Source organism: Geospiza fortis, unplaced genomic scaffold, assembly GCF_000277835.1.
Source record: "Geospiza fortis unplaced genomic scaffold, GeoFor_1.0 scaffold452, whole genome shotgun sequence".
Classification (NCBI taxonomy): domain Eukaryota; kingdom Metazoa; phylum Chordata; class Aves; order Passeriformes; family Thraupidae; genus Geospiza; species Geospiza fortis.
In genome coordinates, this window is record NW_005054369.1 from 1,654,570 (window position 1) to 1,672,317 (window position 17,748).

Below are 17,748 nucleotides of genomic sequence, written 5' to 3' on the forward strand. Positions count from 1 at the left end.
CAGATCCGCCGTGAAATTGCTGCATCTCTGCATCAGCGCAAGGGAGACTTTGCTTGCTATTTTCTGACTGACCTCGTGACGTTTACGTTGCCTGCAGGTAGCTACAAAACCCTTCTTCCTGCTGGAAGATTTTATTGCTTGGCCACTAGTTGAAAATTAGGTATTTTGACTTTCTGGTGGTGATGTGTGTGGAGGTTTTATTCATTGAGAGCCTTTTTAATTAATTTATTAAGAATTTTATTTATGAAGACCTATTTTGTTAGGTCAGATTTAGTGGTTGAGTTTGATTACTCAGTATTTGCACACTTCAGTCTATACATTGTTCCTGTGAACTGAGCATCTGTTGTCCTACTTAAGACATGAAGAAATGGAAGAAAAGTGGTGTTTTGTAAGGAAAGGCTGTATTTAAAGTGAAGATTAGAGCCCAGACATTTCTGGTCTGTGATGTGACTTTTCACATGGCTATTTTAGCTTCCAGTCCTTGCTGTTGATGCCCAGAGCTGTTCTTTTTACCCAGTTGTAGCAATAGCACTTTTTGAATACTTCTGAGGTGCTCTGAGATCGAGAGAATGTTTACCTATTAACAAGGAGCTATTAGAAGACTTTTAATCTTCAAAAGCTGTTTCCTTTAATAGAAGTGCTACCACTAGTCAGAAAACGTGCAGCTGCAAACTGTGCCAATCAGCAGACGTGTTTGTCTTTTTTATAAAACATTGCAAGGATTCTATTTGGAACCCCTTTGGTTGAGTGTTACCTCATCTCCTCTACAAAATTCTGGATAATATTTACCACTTGTGCACCTGGTTGAGGTGCTGTATTCAGTTGTACTCTGTGGGTCATGTGTGAGAGGCACATGGGGTATCTGGGAGAGTAAAGTTTCATTGCTTTTTAGGGGACAGAGGGGAAAGGGGCAACAAGGATTTCATAACACGTGAGAAATGTTCTCTCCAGAGCTTAAGAATTTGTTTAGTATTATCAAGAGAGACATCTTAAAGCACTGTGCAGATTTTTGACTCATGCAATAGCCATTTAGTAATAAATAGCCATTTAGTAATTAAAAAATAAAGCTGTTCAAAAGCTTTTGTGCATCGAGACTTTCTACTTTCCTCACACTTTGCCAACTGCACATTTTTTGCAGTTTGGCTCCAGAGAGCTTTTCCAAGGATAGAAGCATAAATCACACAGTCCTGCTCAGATATTACCTGAACATTGCAGTTTAGGAACCAGTTTCCACTCGACCTTTCAGATAAACAGATTGGATCCTCCTGAAAAGCCAATGCTTGGATATTAGAGAGCAAAGCTTTTACATTGATTACTGGTCACTGCGTGCAGTTTTAGCTTAAAAAGCCCCAATCAATCATACAAAAAAAAAAAAGACCACCCCACATCACCCTGCCTGCACCAGGCATTAATGTGCTTCAGTAGCAACTCATGTGCCTAAATGTGGGCTTAAAAGCCCTGGGGTATTGGACATCTGAGCAGGACTGGCAGCTACCACACTGCAATTAAGAGAGATCTTTGTGTCCTTGAAATACCACTTAGGCCCCAGTCCTTATCCCCTAAAGTGCCTGAAGGGGTGCTGGGTGTTCCTGTTCCTATTTTATTACTGCCTTAACTTTCACGTGTTTAAGTTTCATGATTGTGCTGAAACCAACAAAGTTTCTCTGGTTGCTGCTCTGCCTGGCAACCCTTTGCTGCTTATCCTCTTTTGGAATGCAGGCCAGGAGCAAATATTTACTGTGTGGCACATGCTGAGTTTTAGAATGTGTGACAGTGTTTGTTGCTTTAAATGATACAGCAGTCACAAAACAGTTCTGCCCATTATACAGTTTTCCACTTTTTTTTTCCCTTCTTCTTTTTTATGAAGTAGTTGCAAATTCTGTCTGTAATGCTCTTGGAGCAGTTGTCAGTACTGGAATTTTCTATGGCATAGCTCAATAGTTTTCGCATTTCTTGTTTTTTAATTTGCTGCAAACTGTTGGGGTCCTCAGAACTGTTTCATTGAAGCCTCAATGAGATCACAAAGGGAATGGCACATTCTGGAGAAGAACACATCCCTTGGCAAACTGTACCTGTCCATTGGGATAGACTGCAGAGGAGAAGCCATTCCAGATGGGTGGAAGAACATTGCTTAGGATTAAAGCTGTGCTAAAATACAGTAGGGTTGAAAGTAAAAATACTCTTTTTAAAATTTCTCACCTCAGAGTGGTTCTCCACTTTTTCCTTCAGAGAAATCCAGTCTTACCCTATGCATGCTGTGATGATCCTTTCTGCATCAGAGGTGTGACAGTGAGGCTGAGATGCAAACCTGCCTCAGCAGCTCTGCAAAGCCTTGGGTCACACATGACAGCAGCTTTCCAGAGGAGGTGTTAGGGCTGATAGGGCAAAAGCTGTTCTGTGAGTTCTCCTGAGCAGCAGCTGCTGATGCCTCTTTTACAGTAACATTTAGTGACTCTTGGATTTGTATTCTATTTTTTCAGATATTGAAGATTTACCGCCCACAGTCCAGGAAAAATTATTTGATGAAGTACTTGACAGAGATGTTCAGAAAGGTAAATGCACTGAGAACAGCTGGGATCACTCCTGGCTTTTCATTAGAGAATGTGTCTCTTACTAAAAACAGACTGCATATGTCTGTATATACGTGGCTCTGTCCATGTTTTAAATAGAGATGGGATGCTTTCAACTGGATCTTCACCCTGGAATTCATAAAGTCACAGAATGGATTGGGCTGGAAGGGACCTTGAAGACCTTCTAGACCAGGTTGCTCCAAACCAGCAACTTCCAAAATGGGGCAGCCACAGCTTCTCTGGCAGCCTGTGCCAGGGCTCACCACTCTCACAGGGAGCAATTTCTTCCCAACATCCCGTCTAACCCTGCTCTGTGGTAGTGGATGCCATCCCCCTTGTCCTGTCACTACATGCCTATGTAAAATTATTTTAACTTTAACATTTCTGGTCTGTTTATGAGGCAGAGCGAGAATGGAGTCTGTAGAAATCATGTTTGTAGAGCTTTTAAAAAATCTTTAAAAGTCAGTTTTGAGTCACAAGCTTTTTAAAGAAAATTGAAAAAGTCTTTTCATTTCAGTAACAATTCTCAAACAAATGATGTGGGACCTGTGGTTTGGTTTTGGTTTATTTTATTGACAGTAGAAGAAATTTCCACAGCCAGTGTAGTTGACCTGTTCATGTTGATGCCTTGTGCAGGCTGCCCTAGAACAGAGGCTGGACAGAGCTAAAGAATAAAGCAGGGATTTATTCAAAGGATCTCCTCCATGGATCCACCTTGGGCAGCACAAGAGCCCAGCCAGGGCTGCACCCAAGATGAACCAAAATGGCCCCAAAATGCACGGCCGGGCACGGGGTCTGTCACTGGGATCAGTTCTGCTCCATTTGCATCTTGCAGTTCATTGTCCCATTCCAGCTTTAGCCCCTGCAGTCCCACCCTGCTTGTTTTTCTCTCTCCAGCCCACGGTGTTTGTGCTCTTGGGCTGAGATTTGGGTCATTTGTCCTTGGTGCCCAGCTGGAGCAGGAATTGTTTTGTCTCCCTGCTCTGTGCACAGAGCTCACCATCCCCTAATATGAAGCTCAGAACTCCACACTGAAGCAGCACAGACTCTGAAAAATAGAAAAGCTAAAACCTGAGGCATCAATTGCAGTATGAAGGAAGCAGAGTTTTATTCATGCAAAGGGGTAGATCACTGAGACTATGCCATTATTGTGCTGTCTGAATTCTCTGAGATAAATAAGAGCTTGTTTAAGATCTGGCTGTGCCGTTGCAGAGCTGGAGGAGGAGTCTCCCATCATTAACTGGTCCCTGGAGCTGGGGACACGCCTGGACAGCAGGCTGTACGCACTTTGGAACCGCACGGCCGGGGACTGCCTGCTGGACTCCGTGCTCCAGGCCACCTGGGGCATCTACGACAAGGACTCCGTGCTGCGCAAGGCTCTGCACGACAGTTTACACGACTGCTCCCACTGGTGAGTCAGGCCAGCTTCTGCACCTGCTGCAGCAGCAAAACCCCACAGCCAGCCACCCCCAGTTCCCTGCTGGCTTGGTTTGAAAAGCCAGGTGTCTGCTAAGGAAGGGAGGAGCCTCCCCTGAAATGAAAAATGCAAACCCCCTCCCTCCAAATTGCTATAATTTTGAAATTAAGGGGCTCTCAGGCAAAGATACGGGAATAGAAATAACAGAATAACAGTTCTTTTCTAGGAAAATTGAAAATACAGATCCAATAGTACAAAAAAAACCCCACAACTGCCAGAGTCAGACTAGGAGCTGCCCCCCCTGTGTGTCAGGGGGGGGCACAGCCCCATCCCATGGGGGCTCAGCCCTCCTGCAGGGCCAGCTGTGCTGCTGCTGGAGCAGGGATCCTGCACAAGGGGGGAGTTTTCCTCTGCAGCTCCAGGGCTGCTGCAGATGGGCCTGGGCTCCCTCTGGCAATGCCGGGCAGCAGAAAGCTGCTCCTCTGGGAATGCAGGGGGCAAAGGCTGCTGTGCTGCTCCAGGCTCAGATTGGATCCAGGTAGGAATGCTTGGCTCCTCCCCTGGGCGGAGCATCTCCCAGTGGGATGGTGGAATTGGATCAGCCCTGCAGGGACACTCACTGACTGTGAACAGAAGAGATCTCCTGGAGGGAGGATTGGTTGTGGGAGAGATAAAGAAAACTGCCCCATGAACAGCAGAGAGCTGCCCCACCTCTAACAGATGGTGATAGAATACACAGCCCCAGTGCGTTGCAGCCTAAGACACCTGTGGATTGTGCTCCTCAAACCTGTCCAGTCCCCATGGTCCCAGCTGGGATCTTCATCTCATGTTTTAAATAGGAGCGCTGGAAACTTGGATGCTGTCAACTCAGAGATGGTGTGTGATGCTCAGCAAATGGCATTTCAAACACTAAAATGCTTTATACTTGTCAGGCATGCACTAACCACAGTTAGTGCAGCTGCAGTTTGTGTCCTGGCCATGTAAATCATGCACATGCCATGCCTTGCTGCTTGGTGGGAGCTGTGCAGAAGATTCTTAGTAGAAGATAGCCTTTTATTCTTTCTAAACTTTTCAGTGTTTTCATTCCATCTGCTTAGTTACAGCTTTACTCAGGATTGCTCTTTTTATCCCTGTTCTGTCTGCTAAAATAATGGTAGTAAAGCAGAGAGTGCTGACATTTAACTGGTTCTGTCATTTGGCCATAAAATTGATTTATCATTCTGTAAAACAACTCTTCTTGTTTTGCACTGACCTTCTTTAGTTGGATACTGTGGTTGTTTCCTTCTGCTAGAGGGACAATCTTAGTTGTTCCCCCAGTGGTGTCCAGCAGCTCTCCAGGGTGTCCTGGACTAAGGGATGAGCTGATAAAGACTGATAATCCCAGTCACAGATGATCATTTCTTTGATGTTCTTGTAGTCAAGGACAGGAGAAACACTGTCAGCACATAGTGCAGAAAGAGCCTGTCCCTGTCCTCTTGCTGTACAGAAGGTCAACAACAAAGATTAATTTAGGCATACCTCTAAGTAAATTTTGTGCTGTTGAGGGAGAACTCCCCAGATTAGCATCCAGAGCTGAATTCCAGAAAGTTGTGCTCCAGAAGCAATTCTCCCAAGAACCAGTGTCTGAGAGGATCTGTCACTGCTTTGGAGCTGTTCAGCATGGAGTGTCCATCTCAACCATGCAGGAATGTCCCTGGCATCACAGGCAGCTCCCATGAGGCCAGAACAGAAATTTAAGATATCCAGTGATCAGGTTTTGTTCTTTATGATAACAGAACTAAACATGGTATCCAAAAACATGCTGCAAAGTACTGAGCTTTGGACCAAATCTCCCAAAATGTTGGTGTTAATTGTGGTTGACTTACTGCTCTATCTTAACATAACTCTCACTTAGAGGCTACTCAATCTTTTAAGCTTTTTAGTTTATGTCTAGACAGAATTTTCATTTTACTCTGAATTTGTGTAATCTTTATCCTTATTAGAACCATAATTTTTAACTGATTGATGTACTCTTTCAAGGGAACAAGTCTTCAGACTAGAAAGAACAAGTCTTCAAGGAACAAGTCATGTTCTTGTTAGGAACAAGTCTTTAGAACAAGTCTTTGAGCCAGATTTTGTTGTAAATTGATCATTCTGTACATCCTATAAGTGCTGTATAGATTCCATTTGAGAAGATACATTTAATTTTGTGGACTAGGACATGTGGCTGATAGGAAGTGATGTCGTCACTGGAACAGGCTCTTAAATGCAATCCCTGCTTAAACTTTTATCTAGTGGAATTATTCTTCAAAGCCTCCACAAAGACACTTAAAAATGGGTATTTTTATAGTCAGACAGAAAACACTCATGTAACTCATTTGACCTCATTTTGTTGTGTTTGTTTAGATGCTGAACAAAGAAAAATCTATTTACCAGAGACAGTCTTGTGTCTGGTACTCAGAAAAAGCTCCCTAGTGAAGTTCCCAGAGGCTCTGGCCTGTGGAGCCTTTTCCACTCACCTTTCAATAACTCCACTTTTTTAGTTTACACAAAAGTGTGTTTTGAAGTGCCCCTCATTGTACTCCACCATTAGCTTTTGCTAGAGAATAGGCACATGCCCTAAGCTGACTTTCAGAATTTTACTCTTTAATGGATGCACTCAGTTCTCTTGTGTTAACCTGAAAAGTTTGCTTTAAATGAGATCAAAATCTTGTCTGACTACCTCAGGGAAGAAACTTCTTTAGGAGAACACTTTCACAATCCAGCTTTATGGAGTAGTTTGGCGTTTTCCTTTTTTACTTTTTCCCCTTGAATTTTCTGGGCGCTCTCTCTCTCATTCTGGTGGTGTGGGAATTTTTGTTGTTGTTTTGCTTTGTTTTTTCTTCTCTTTCCCCCAGAATCGGATTAAATTTCTTTCAGGAGACCTGGGAATGAATTAATTTAATACAAAGTACTATTAGAAATTTATGAGAGAAAACAGGCAAAATGTTTTATCAGGTTCAAAGGTGGAAGTGTTGGTGTGTTTGGATAACAACTGGAATATAGATCCAGAAGACTCCCTGTAGATATTACTGTCAATTAGCTCAGACCTATCCAAATATCTTCATAATAGAAATTTTAAGCCATGCAAAGGTTTTAGTTGGACTCAGGAAACCCAGCCTGGCTGGTGGCTGCTGTCCTACACACCAAGATTTTAGGGTGATTCCACATTCACTGAAAGCATAGGAAAGATCTTATCCACACACACACTGCCTGCTGATATTCTCAGATTTTAATTAAATGAGTTCATTTCAGTGACATTTTTAATAAGCTGAAATTTCAGAATGGTTTCTTTGTCTTCACAGTAAAGGCCATTGTTTAAAAATTGGCTTAGCACTGTTCCCTAAATCCTGTTCCTAATATGAAGTTATGGCTTTTCCATAGTGTGGTGATTGGACAGAGTTAAAAATTTTAAAAAGCAACACCTTCCTTTTAATGTGTCATTTTTCTTGGTAAATGGTTAAATAAAATATCATGACTAAACTAAATCCCACTTTGCATATTTGTTTCTTATCCACACTGCTTTACTACTCCATATAATGTGGAATTGCCACCCCTTTGCTCCAAAATCTGGTATAAAACAGATTCTGCCTCTTAACCACGGGCTGTTGGAAATTGATATGCGAGCACTTTGAAGTTAATTGACTCATGATGTGGTTAAAAGTAGAAAATACCTATTTTTTTTGTGTGAGAAGAATGAGAACTCCTCCTGTATGAAATAGAATGTCTTACTTATGCTCCCTGTATATCAACACTTAAATAAGCCTAAGTAAGTCTTAAAAAAAAACCCAAAACCTATTGCAAGACTGGGCAGGAGCCTGGTAGGAACTTGGATCATGTTTGCTGTAGGCATTGCTTTTTTTTTTCATGTGGTTCTTCAGTGATGTTTGATAAATGGAGTATCTTGAAGATAAAAAACAAAATCCAGTTTTCCTGTGACTTGCTCTCTTTCTTCCCCCTTCTTGGGATGAAGATTAAATACTGCTGTCAGGATTATGGTGGTTGAGTAAATATTTTTGCCTTTACCACTTTCTGTCTCTCTCTGTCTAACATTTCAGGTTCTACACACGCTGGAAAGAGTGGGAATCGTGGTATTCCCAAAGCTTCGGTTTACATTTCTCCTTGCGAGAGGAACAGTGGCAGGAAGATTGGGCATTCATTCTCTCTCTTGCAAGCCAGGTAAGAAAACTCCTTTGTCAGAGGGCTTTTGGAAAAGATACTTAAATATCTGGAAAGAAGTTTCAGAACTAGAAGAGTTTTTTGGGAATAAGGATATTTCTGTATGAAGGAAGAATATTCCTCTTAAGCCAATGATCTTAAAATCTTACTGGGTAAGCTCTTCTGCTGATATGGAAAGGTTCATTTGAAATTATAATTTTTGAGCTTCCTCCTAAGCAGTGCAACACAAAAAAAGAATTGTGGTATTAGAGTGTAGTCTGTAGAACAAGCTCATAGACAATCAAATGTTTAATATCCAGGTCCTGCAGCACTTTAACCTCCCAAACACACCTCCAAATCTGTCAGCTTACACTGCTCAAACTCCAGCAAGCTGAGATTTTATAACTCCCCTCCAAAATGAGATTTACATTCCTATAAGCTTCCAGCTATGGGAGTATTTTTAGCTCCTTTTTTAAAGTATAAACATGATTTTGGTGCTATTTTTCAAGATTTGTTTTGTATGTGCCCTTTTCCTGTCATCAAAAGGTATTTGCCTTAAAGTGCCCACAGATGAAGGAATTATTTTTAGACCTAGCATTATGCAGAGTTTCACTTCTAAGTGGGGAATGAAATCCATTACATTGAATCTGGGCAATAGGACAGAGAATTATTACTGACAGCTGACAAGCTGAAATGTGTTTCCTTAATTCCAATAATTTTCCAGTCTTTTGTTTTTCCTGTCAAAGCTTTATCACTCTTAAAAGCATTTTCTCTCTCAATTTGAAGACTGTTTTCAAATTTCAAAGTAGAGGATGGTAAGTTCTGTCTTTCTTTGTGTTTGGTTCAGCCTGGAGCGAGTTTGGAGCAGACACACATTTTTGTACTTGCACATATTCTTAGAAGACCAATTATAGTTTATGGAGTAAAATATTACAAGAGTTTTCGGGGAGAAACATTAGGATATACCCGCTTCCAAGGTAAGCCTTTCATTTTTTTAAACTCACTTTTCAACAGGGTTGGGCTGGAAATCACTAGTGACATGAAGTGGCTGTCTGGAAAAGGATGGAATACTGTTGTAGGTAAATTTTCATTTTCTATTAGAAAGAACAAAATAATCCTCTCCAAACTTGAAGTTTTTAATTTTATAGTGAGCATGGTGCCTGTAAAAGTGAATTCCATGATACTTTAAATGGGAATTTAAAAAATTTATCTGTGTTTCAATGATTCACACTTTACAGCAAGTGTGAATACTGACTTATTTCTCATGAATACTATAATTTTGCATAGCTTGATCAGGTTGTTTCTGACTTCTTTTCCTCCTTGTCTTCAGGACAGCCTGACTGTCCTTAAGATAAATATGAAGATGATTCAGTCTAGTTTTGCTTAGATTTAACATCTGTAGATTTCTAAAGATGCATTTTCTGCTTTGCAAGCCAAATCTGTGTTTGGGCAACTTTCCCCTCTGTGACATGCTAATACTTTATTATTCAAATAATAAAACATGAGAGGGGATTGGGAGCATCTGCACAAAGTGAGCTGTAAACAGAACCTGGGGAAGGAGCTGTGTGTGTTCCAGTGGGTTGGGACATTTGTTTTGCCCACAGTTCATATTCCTGGCCTCAAGTACATCTGCTTGATGATGACCCACTCTTTATTTATAGCTTAGCTGAGGACTTCCCAAAACATCTTTGTGTTTTGAAAGAAAAAAATGTGGTGACTTTGGAAGGAGGCAAGGCCATGATCTGTAGAAAACATTAAGCTGTGCAGTTAATGTCAGTTTATAACTATTTAGAGTCTTAGCTTCTGAGTTTGGGGCAGAAACAAAACTTCATGTAGGGTAACTGATTATTTTTTTGAAGAGTCTAAAAGTTTAGTAGTCATTGTATTTAGATGTTAACTTTTATTTTGTTTATGAAAGGCTGGGACAGTTACTTATGTCACTTAAATCTGTCACTCCAGCTTTGTGTTGCTTTTAACTCCAAGGCTTAGTGGTTTGCAAAGGTTTTATTTCCTAGATTGGACATCGAGACAGACAAGTGTTGCATGGCCTAAATGTGCTGAAATTTTCTTGCTCTGTGAACCAGAAGGGTGCCTGGAACACCCTTTTACTGCACTGCACACAGGTTTCCAGGAACTGAGGCAGCCAAATAGTTACAACTTGAGATTTGCTTGCCACAAGCCCCATCCATCCATCCATGGAAACAGCCCTGGGAACAGGTGAACTTGGAGTCCTGTGTCACAGTAGCTGGAATTGCTCCTCTCCCTGGCCAGCCACATTTTTGTGGTCAATGTGTGCTCATCCAGTGCCATTGGCAGAGCTGAAACCCAGCTGGTGGCCTGGGAGTGGGGTGGGCTGCCAGGAGGAGTCTCCTGCTCTGGGCCTGTGTGTGGGTTCTGCTCAGCACCTGGAGCTCTGGGGAGTGCTGGGGTGTCCCTGCCTCTGTTTAACATCACATCCACCAGAAAAGTCCCTGGAAGTGTCCAAGGCCACGTTGGACAGGGCTTGGAACCACCTGGGAAGATAGGGCAGAGGGTGGAACTGGATGGGTTTAAGGTCCTGTCCCAAACCACTCTGTAATAGAAGTGGGGAATTGAATTTTTTTAATGCTTGTTCAACATCATGGTTCAGTTTGTAGCACCCTCTTAACCACCCCTAAAATACACTCCCTGACAGGATTTTTTTTTCCCCAGGGATTCCTTGTTCTAGCTTGTCATCCTTGCTATAGCTGCTGTGAATCCCATAATTGCCAGCCTCCTTGTTCCCCAGATTCCAGCTGACTGTTAATTCTTTAAATCCTGAAGCTTCAGTGGTGGAAGATCTGTTTTCTAAAGCCCTAGCTATGACCCTTCTGGTCTAGCCACATGTATTTAGTGGCACAAATATACAGCTTTTAAAATTGAACTGGAAAAACAATGACTGACTTGAAGTGATCATCAGGTCAGGCTGGAGAAATTAAATCCTGTCTGGGTGGCTTCAGGATAGGTGTCAGCCATACTCTGTATTTTCTGTGGCTTGTGTTCATGTCAACTGTTGTTACATGACCTTCTGGCTTTATATCAGAATGACTTTTATAACTCTTAAGAGCACTAGATATTCTCCCTGGCAATGCTTGAAATTCTTTTCTTGTGGAGCTCATCACAGTGTTGAGGAGGAATAGAAAGTGCAGCACAGTCTTGGGGAAATGATCAGTGTGGAATTTTCACCAGGATAAAACAATGGTGAAAGAAGATTTCCAAACACTTGCTGAATTTCAGTGTAGAGATGGAGGCAGACAGATGAGTTTCAGTCCTGAAAGGTCACAAAGCTGTGCTCTCAGGAATTCAGGGACTGTCTTCCTTACGTTTGACTGGATGTCATCTTCAGTGTAAATTTGAATTTTGACTGGATGTTTGGTTCTTTCCCTTAAAGCAGAGGTCTGAAACTTTCTGGTGAATGCTTATCCTGTGTTCTTTGCCTTTTGTGTTTAACATTGCTTTAGAGTGAGACTTAATAATGGGCACAAGAGAGAGGGAGGGCTAAGAAGGTGTTGAAATGATCTGTCTTTAAATTGAGATGTTGTAAAAACTTGTGCAACTCTTAGTTTTAAACAAATGGCAAGACTTTTAGGTAGCTCTTGATTGCTAATTCAAAAACAAGGGAGGGAGGAAAAAAGGCACAGTTACATACTGGTAGCCCCCCCCCTAATTTTTACTGCAGTACAAAAAGATGAGCTCAACACTTAAGCAGAACCTCCAAAGCCACCCCTGCCTCAGATTCCCATTTTAGCGTTGCCCTTCCCTCTCCATGGCTGTCGAGGAGCTGTTTGCAGCAGCAGCTGTACTAGGAGGGGTTGCTATGCTACATGTGCACTTGAGTTTATGTGGGGCTATTTTTAACCTGTCACAAGGTGAGCTGTGCTTTTGCTTAAGTTGTCTTGCAGCAGTACACACCAAGAATTATTTATGTTCCTGGAAGAAAGGAGTTCCAGGTTTATTTTGAGACCTCGAGCAAATTGCTGTCTTTATTGCTAAAAATGGTGATGAGAAGAAGTGCAGTTCTTCTCAGAATCTGTGACATCAGGTGTTGGTTGTAGCTGAGCAAAGTAGTATCAGCTTTTTGGTGCCTTTTCCTTTTTTTTTTTTTTAATTGATATGAATAATTGATGTGTGTTAATTTAATCTGTGAGTACTGTATATGAGCAGTCCCATTCTCTGGGATGGGTTACATCAGTGCTGAGTAACATTTTGTGCAGTGAGTTCTTTTAATGATAAGTTTTGTGAGCAGATGGTGGAATTTTTGCTCTGGTAAAAATAGACATCTGACTGTAACCTTTATTTCTGTCATGCAGAATCTTTTTTTTTTCCTCTCAGTTTTAAGAAGAATTATCAAACATAAAAGACAGCTTTTCTAATCTTGTTTTTTGTTCATCACTGCACTATAGACCATAAATTTTAGGGCTGTGGTAATGTAGTGGTTGTGATTGTAATCTCCTATGTTTAAACTTGTATTGCAAAGATTGATTTGTGTTAATTAACAACAGTTAGCTCTTCTGCAAAGTGTGGCCTGTGTCAGTGCAGACCAACCATGCATGTTTTAAATGTGATGTGCTTCTCTTTGGCCCAAATCACAAGGTTTGTATCAAAATCCCTCCTTGTTGAGCAGCAGTTCTGAGCCTTACCGTGTGCTTTCCTTGCCCACAGGTGTGTATTTGCCTTTGTTATGGGAACAGAGTTTTTGTTGGAAAAGTCCCATAGCTCTGGGCTACACGAGGGGCCATTTCTCCGCCCTGGTTGCCATGGAGAATGACGGCTATGGCAATCGAGGCGCTGGTGCTAATTTGAACACTGACGATGATGTTACTGTTACTTTTCTACCCTTGGTGGACAGCGAGAGGAAATTATTGCACATTCACTTCCTTTCTGCTCAAGAGGTAAGAAAGAAACACCTGGTGTGTGCTGGGGACTTTGTCACAGCTGCTCACTGAAGCTCAGCAATCTCTGTAGCCCCCCGAGTTTTTGGTGTCCAAAGAATTACAGGGAGTGTGCTGTTCTGGCTAATTAATGCTGTTCCCTTCCCCATCATTCCAGGTGATGCTGAAAGGTATTTTCCCACAAATTTGATGCTTATTTAGAGTTCCATAAATAGAATGTAACTTCATTGTCCATGTAAATCACAGAAACAGAACCATAGAATCACGGAATGTCCTTTGCTGCAGGGGATCCACAAGGATCATTCAGTCCAACTGGCCCTGCACAGGACACCCCAACAATCCCACCCTGTGCCTGAGAGCACTGAATATCTGAATACCTAGAAAAGGACACAAAAATAAGGGTTTTGTCACTAAGGCAAGACTGAAGTCTGCCTTTTGTTGGTTTGGTTTTTTTTTCCTAAAAGATGAAGCACAAATATTGGCCCATAGTTGCAGCATTTTCCACCTTCTCTTCCAATGAAACTCAACTTATTTTTGCTTTAATAACTATGATAAAGATATGAAACCATGTCCCTAAAGGGTGTGCATGGGTGAAGGGAGGGCTGGAAAACTGAAGTAATTGCAGAAAATGGGCATTCTGTAAATAAAAGGAGAAAAATACAAGCTTCAACTCTAGGAAGGGATGTTTCTTCAGCAAGCTATCATATTTGTTATATTTTACAAGAGAAAATATTTCATGTTGAGAACTTACAAAAATGTGTTTGTAAAGCCAGAAAGCTCTGTTAGGACTTCCCTCCTTATATATGGTGCCTACTGTAGATAAATAGCTGCTTAAAAATAACTGAAGGCCGTACTGGAAATAGACGTGAAAAATGGAGAGAGAAAGAAAGAAAAATGGAGGAGAAGAGCTGGAGAGTACTTCAGAGCCTTTGGTTAAAAATGCAGCGGGCATCAGTTTTCCTTTTGTGGGTGTGATGCTTTGGGGTGGCTACCTAGAACAGGGACGAGATTAGGAGAATCCTAGACAAGATTAGGAGAAGCCAGTGGGGCGCGCTTGGAGCCGGGCCGGCGCTGGGCGTTTGGGAATTCTCACTGCTGGTGTTTTGTGTGCCCCAAAGATAGGCAACGAGGAGCAGCAGGAGAAGCTGCTGCGGGAGTGGCTGGACTGCTGCGTGACCGAGGGAGGGGTCCTGGTGGCCATGCAGAAGAGCTCCCGCCGGCGCAACCACCCGCTGGTCACCCAGATGGTGGAGAAGTGGCTGGACCGCTACCGCCAGATCCGGCCCTGCACATCCCTGTCCGACGGCGAGGAGGACGAGGATGACGACGATGAGTGAGGGGGAATAAAGTGCAAATGAGCAGCGCAGAGTGTGTGCCCCCGAGTGAGCGTTGTGCTGTAGCAGTTGGGTGTGGAGCGACCCAGGTCTAGGGGATACATGCTGGGAAGGATTCTCCGACAGCACGGGGAGAGGATGGAACGCTCATCCTGCTGCCCGGAGAGAGCCGAGTGGGCTGGACTACAGTTTGTATAAAAACACGAAAAAGAAACAAAAAACAGCTAATTTTATTATCAAGATGGAAAAAAAAAAACAACCAAACCAAACCGACCCCATTTTTCTTTCTGACTGTAAATCTGTCTATAAATGTACCGCATGTGGTTGTGTAAGAGGTTGTGTAATAGGAAACGTATACCAGCATCTTAATTATTGCAGAGAAATTTTTCAACTAAGGGCACTTCTGAAAGCACATGTGAGCTGGATGGATATCTCCTCCCTCTGAGATTCTTTTACAGTAGAACCTGGTCTTCTCCATCACCTTTTAGATACTCTGACACATTTCCCTGAAAGGCCTTTCCCTGTGAAATCTCACTAGTGCCCAGGTCAGATTGTGAGAGGTTTTTTTTGTTTGCACAGATATCCACAGCAAGTCATAAGCAAAAACGCGTTCGTTATTTTACTAATATTTTAGTTGTTGCTGTGCCCACATAATAAAGCCTAAACTCTACGGAACAAACTGGAAGAGAAGCTAAATTTACATTGAGTAATATGATTTGTTTCCTGAAAAAGCTTTTTTGGGGTTTTTTTGCCTTTTATTTTTTCTTCTAATAGTTAATAGATTCCTTTCAGTATACATAAGGATATTTATTCAGAGAAGTGACCTAAAAGATTTTATTCCTATGAGCATACACTAAACAAAATTGTGTGAAATCTGAGAACTTGAACACAATTGAGAATTTAATCTTGTCAGAACTCAGTCTTGCTGTGTTACAAATTATATCATTTTTATCATTTATTCTTTGATCACTCAAACTTTGCTGCAAATGAAAAAACACCTTTTTAAAGGTTACTCCTCAGTCACTAAATCTAGTGAGAATTCACTTGGCAGTTCTAATTAAAAAGAAAGAATCTATGCTCAAGTTGTTTAAAAGCACTGTTATGTATTTCTCAGTATGTAAACCTGGGAATTTCTTGCATGTTGATTGATGTGGCCATACTTAAACTTATGTAAGTTCCTAAGACTGTAAGTTCAGAGTATATTCTCCAGTAGAAATTTTATTATATTTGATAACTTTAGCCATGTAACCTGTAATGGATAAAGTTTATCTAAAAATCTCACTGAAACACTAAAGGTTAATGCCAGTTTTTACATATACAGTGCAATTCAGGTTGTCTTGAAAAGCACTTTTGATGGTGTGGTGGTTGAATAAGAAATTTTGCAGTAGATGAAATTGTTTTAATTAGAATTTGGAAAGAAGCCCCATAGCACCTATTTTTATGTAGTTCAGAGCTATGGAAACCCTGAGGAAGTTGCTGCTTTTTCTTCCAAATGCTGCTTAGATGGTGTTGAAACGTGCACAACTCCTACAGAAACTTGGTGACGACACCGAAAGTAAAGAAATAATGAAGTACTGTATTAATTTTGCAATTCTCCCATCCTAGATTCCACTGAGGTTTATTATGTCTTCACCTTTTTTGGCCATTAGATTTCCTCTGCTTGGTGCATGCCCAGATTTCCAGGTGAAGGATGAATGCTGCTCTGCCACGTGTGAGTGATCCAAATTCACCACCCAACCCCAGATACTACAGGGGTTCTTCATGAGCACACCATCCTGCTTCAAGTTCCCTTTCTAAATTGGGATTTGTGCTTTATCCTTACCTTGCAGTGAAATCCTTTTATACCTTGTCTAGCTGAGGATGTAAAGCTTTTCTGTCAGGGGAGCTGAATGCAGGGTAAGCTGGGATGAGGATTTCTGTGCCCTGAGCTGGCGTGCAGCCTGTGCTGGAGCAGTTTATGTGTCGTCCTGTGACCATGGGGGTCCTAACTCAGCCAGCTTGAGGAGCTCTCAGAGGCCAGACCTGTAACTTCAGATCCCAGCCCACCCCTGAGCAGCTGCCCTGTGGACAGAAGGAAAAGCCCCCGATTCCATGGGCTGCTCAAGTGGAGTTTTCACTTCCCACCCATGTTCTTTTGGCAGTGCTGTTTGTTTGGGGAAGCAAAGCTTGTCCCAAGGGGAGAATTACCAGTGTGAAAGTCTACCTTGAGCCAAAGTGGCCCAGCTCTCCTGGTGTCCATGGGCAGCCTGCATTGTGTCCCTGTCCCCCAGCCCTCCCTGAGCAGTGGAGTCCCCGTGCTCAGTTCAGCTGTTCTCACACGCATGCACTGATGAATTCCTCACTGCTCCGACAGGACAGTCCTGGTACTTTAGATCACTTGGCTTCCTTGATCATTATGGTTTTGTTCTGATGTGCTGTACAATGGTCTGTTCAGGTTCACATGCTTCACAGGCCCTTTGGGAGCCAGTGAAGTGTCTTTTCCAGAATCAGAGTAATCCAAACCTCCTGTACTTGTAGATTAAAGAGCTGCAACCCCCGGCTTCGTGCTCGCACTGCAGTCAGTGTATGTCAGTGGCTCCTCAATCACGCACCTGAAAGTTTACAGACACTGAGATTAGTCTGCACACACTCCCTTGCAGCTTGTCAGCAAGTTCTGCACTTTCAGCCATGAAAATATATACAAAAAATTGGGTTTCTCAATGTTATTTTCCTCATATATTGCTCGCAGCAGCACACGCTTTCCTATCACAGAACTTAGCTTTTCATTGCTACCTCCTTTACAGCTGGTCAAGATTTTTTTTCTGGTTTTATTTATGACTTCCTCAGTGAAAATCCCTGTATTTCCTTTGTTTTTAATATATTAAAATTTAGTAATTCTGATTCTTCCAAAGTTCTGCTGCATGGCTTATGGCAAATACCCCCCAGTTGCATTTTCTCCATTACCCAGGTTGGTTTGTGTGTGTGGAGACTATTTTCTGCTTTTCCCTTTCCTCCCTTTTATTCAGTAACTTCCCTAATACCTTTTTAAAAGGTTTTATTTAGTGTTTGTCACCTTGAAGCTGCTTGTTTTGACAGCTACTTTGACATCTCTGGAGTTCTCCCTGGAGAAAAAGATGATTATCCCAGGAGAGCCTTCCTGTCTGCTTTCCCTGAGTGGGACAACAGCAGCATGGCTCTGTCAGCCACAAACCTTCAGCAGCAACTGTTCATTTCCAATTTCTTTGCCCAGTAACTTTCCATTTGAGAGCTGCAGCTCCTGGTGCTCTGGCATCTCCCAGCTGTGATGATATTCTTCCCCTTCCACAGCTCCAATCTTTGCATGTTTTGCTGGTGTTCTCCCT

The 17,748-nt window shown here is 42.1% G+C and overlaps 1 protein-coding gene across 1 annotated transcript in view; it reads left to right on the forward strand.

Moving 5' to 3' along the window:
* ZRANB1 (zinc finger RANBP2-type containing 1) overlaps positions 1–17,293 on the forward strand; it is a 31,201-nt gene extending 13,908 nt beyond the window's left edge. Inside the window, exons 4-10 of the mRNA XM_005424509.2 lie at positions 1–97; positions 2,481–2,552; positions 3,783–3,981; positions 8,064–8,184; positions 9,011–9,140; positions 12,844–13,073; positions 14,192–17,293. The exon at positions 1–97 is cut by the window's left edge and continues 23 nt beyond it. Of these exons, the coding sequence (XP_005424566.1) occupies positions 1–97; positions 2,481–2,552; positions 3,783–3,981; positions 8,064–8,184; positions 9,011–9,140; positions 12,844–13,073; positions 14,192–14,410 (1,068 nt within the window). The 3' untranslated portion in view covers positions 14,411–17,293. The remainder of the gene's footprint in view (positions 98–2,480; positions 2,553–3,782; positions 3,982–8,063; positions 8,185–9,010; positions 9,141–12,843; positions 13,074–14,191) is intronic.
* The last annotated feature ends 455 nt before the right edge of the window (positions 17,294–17,748 follow it).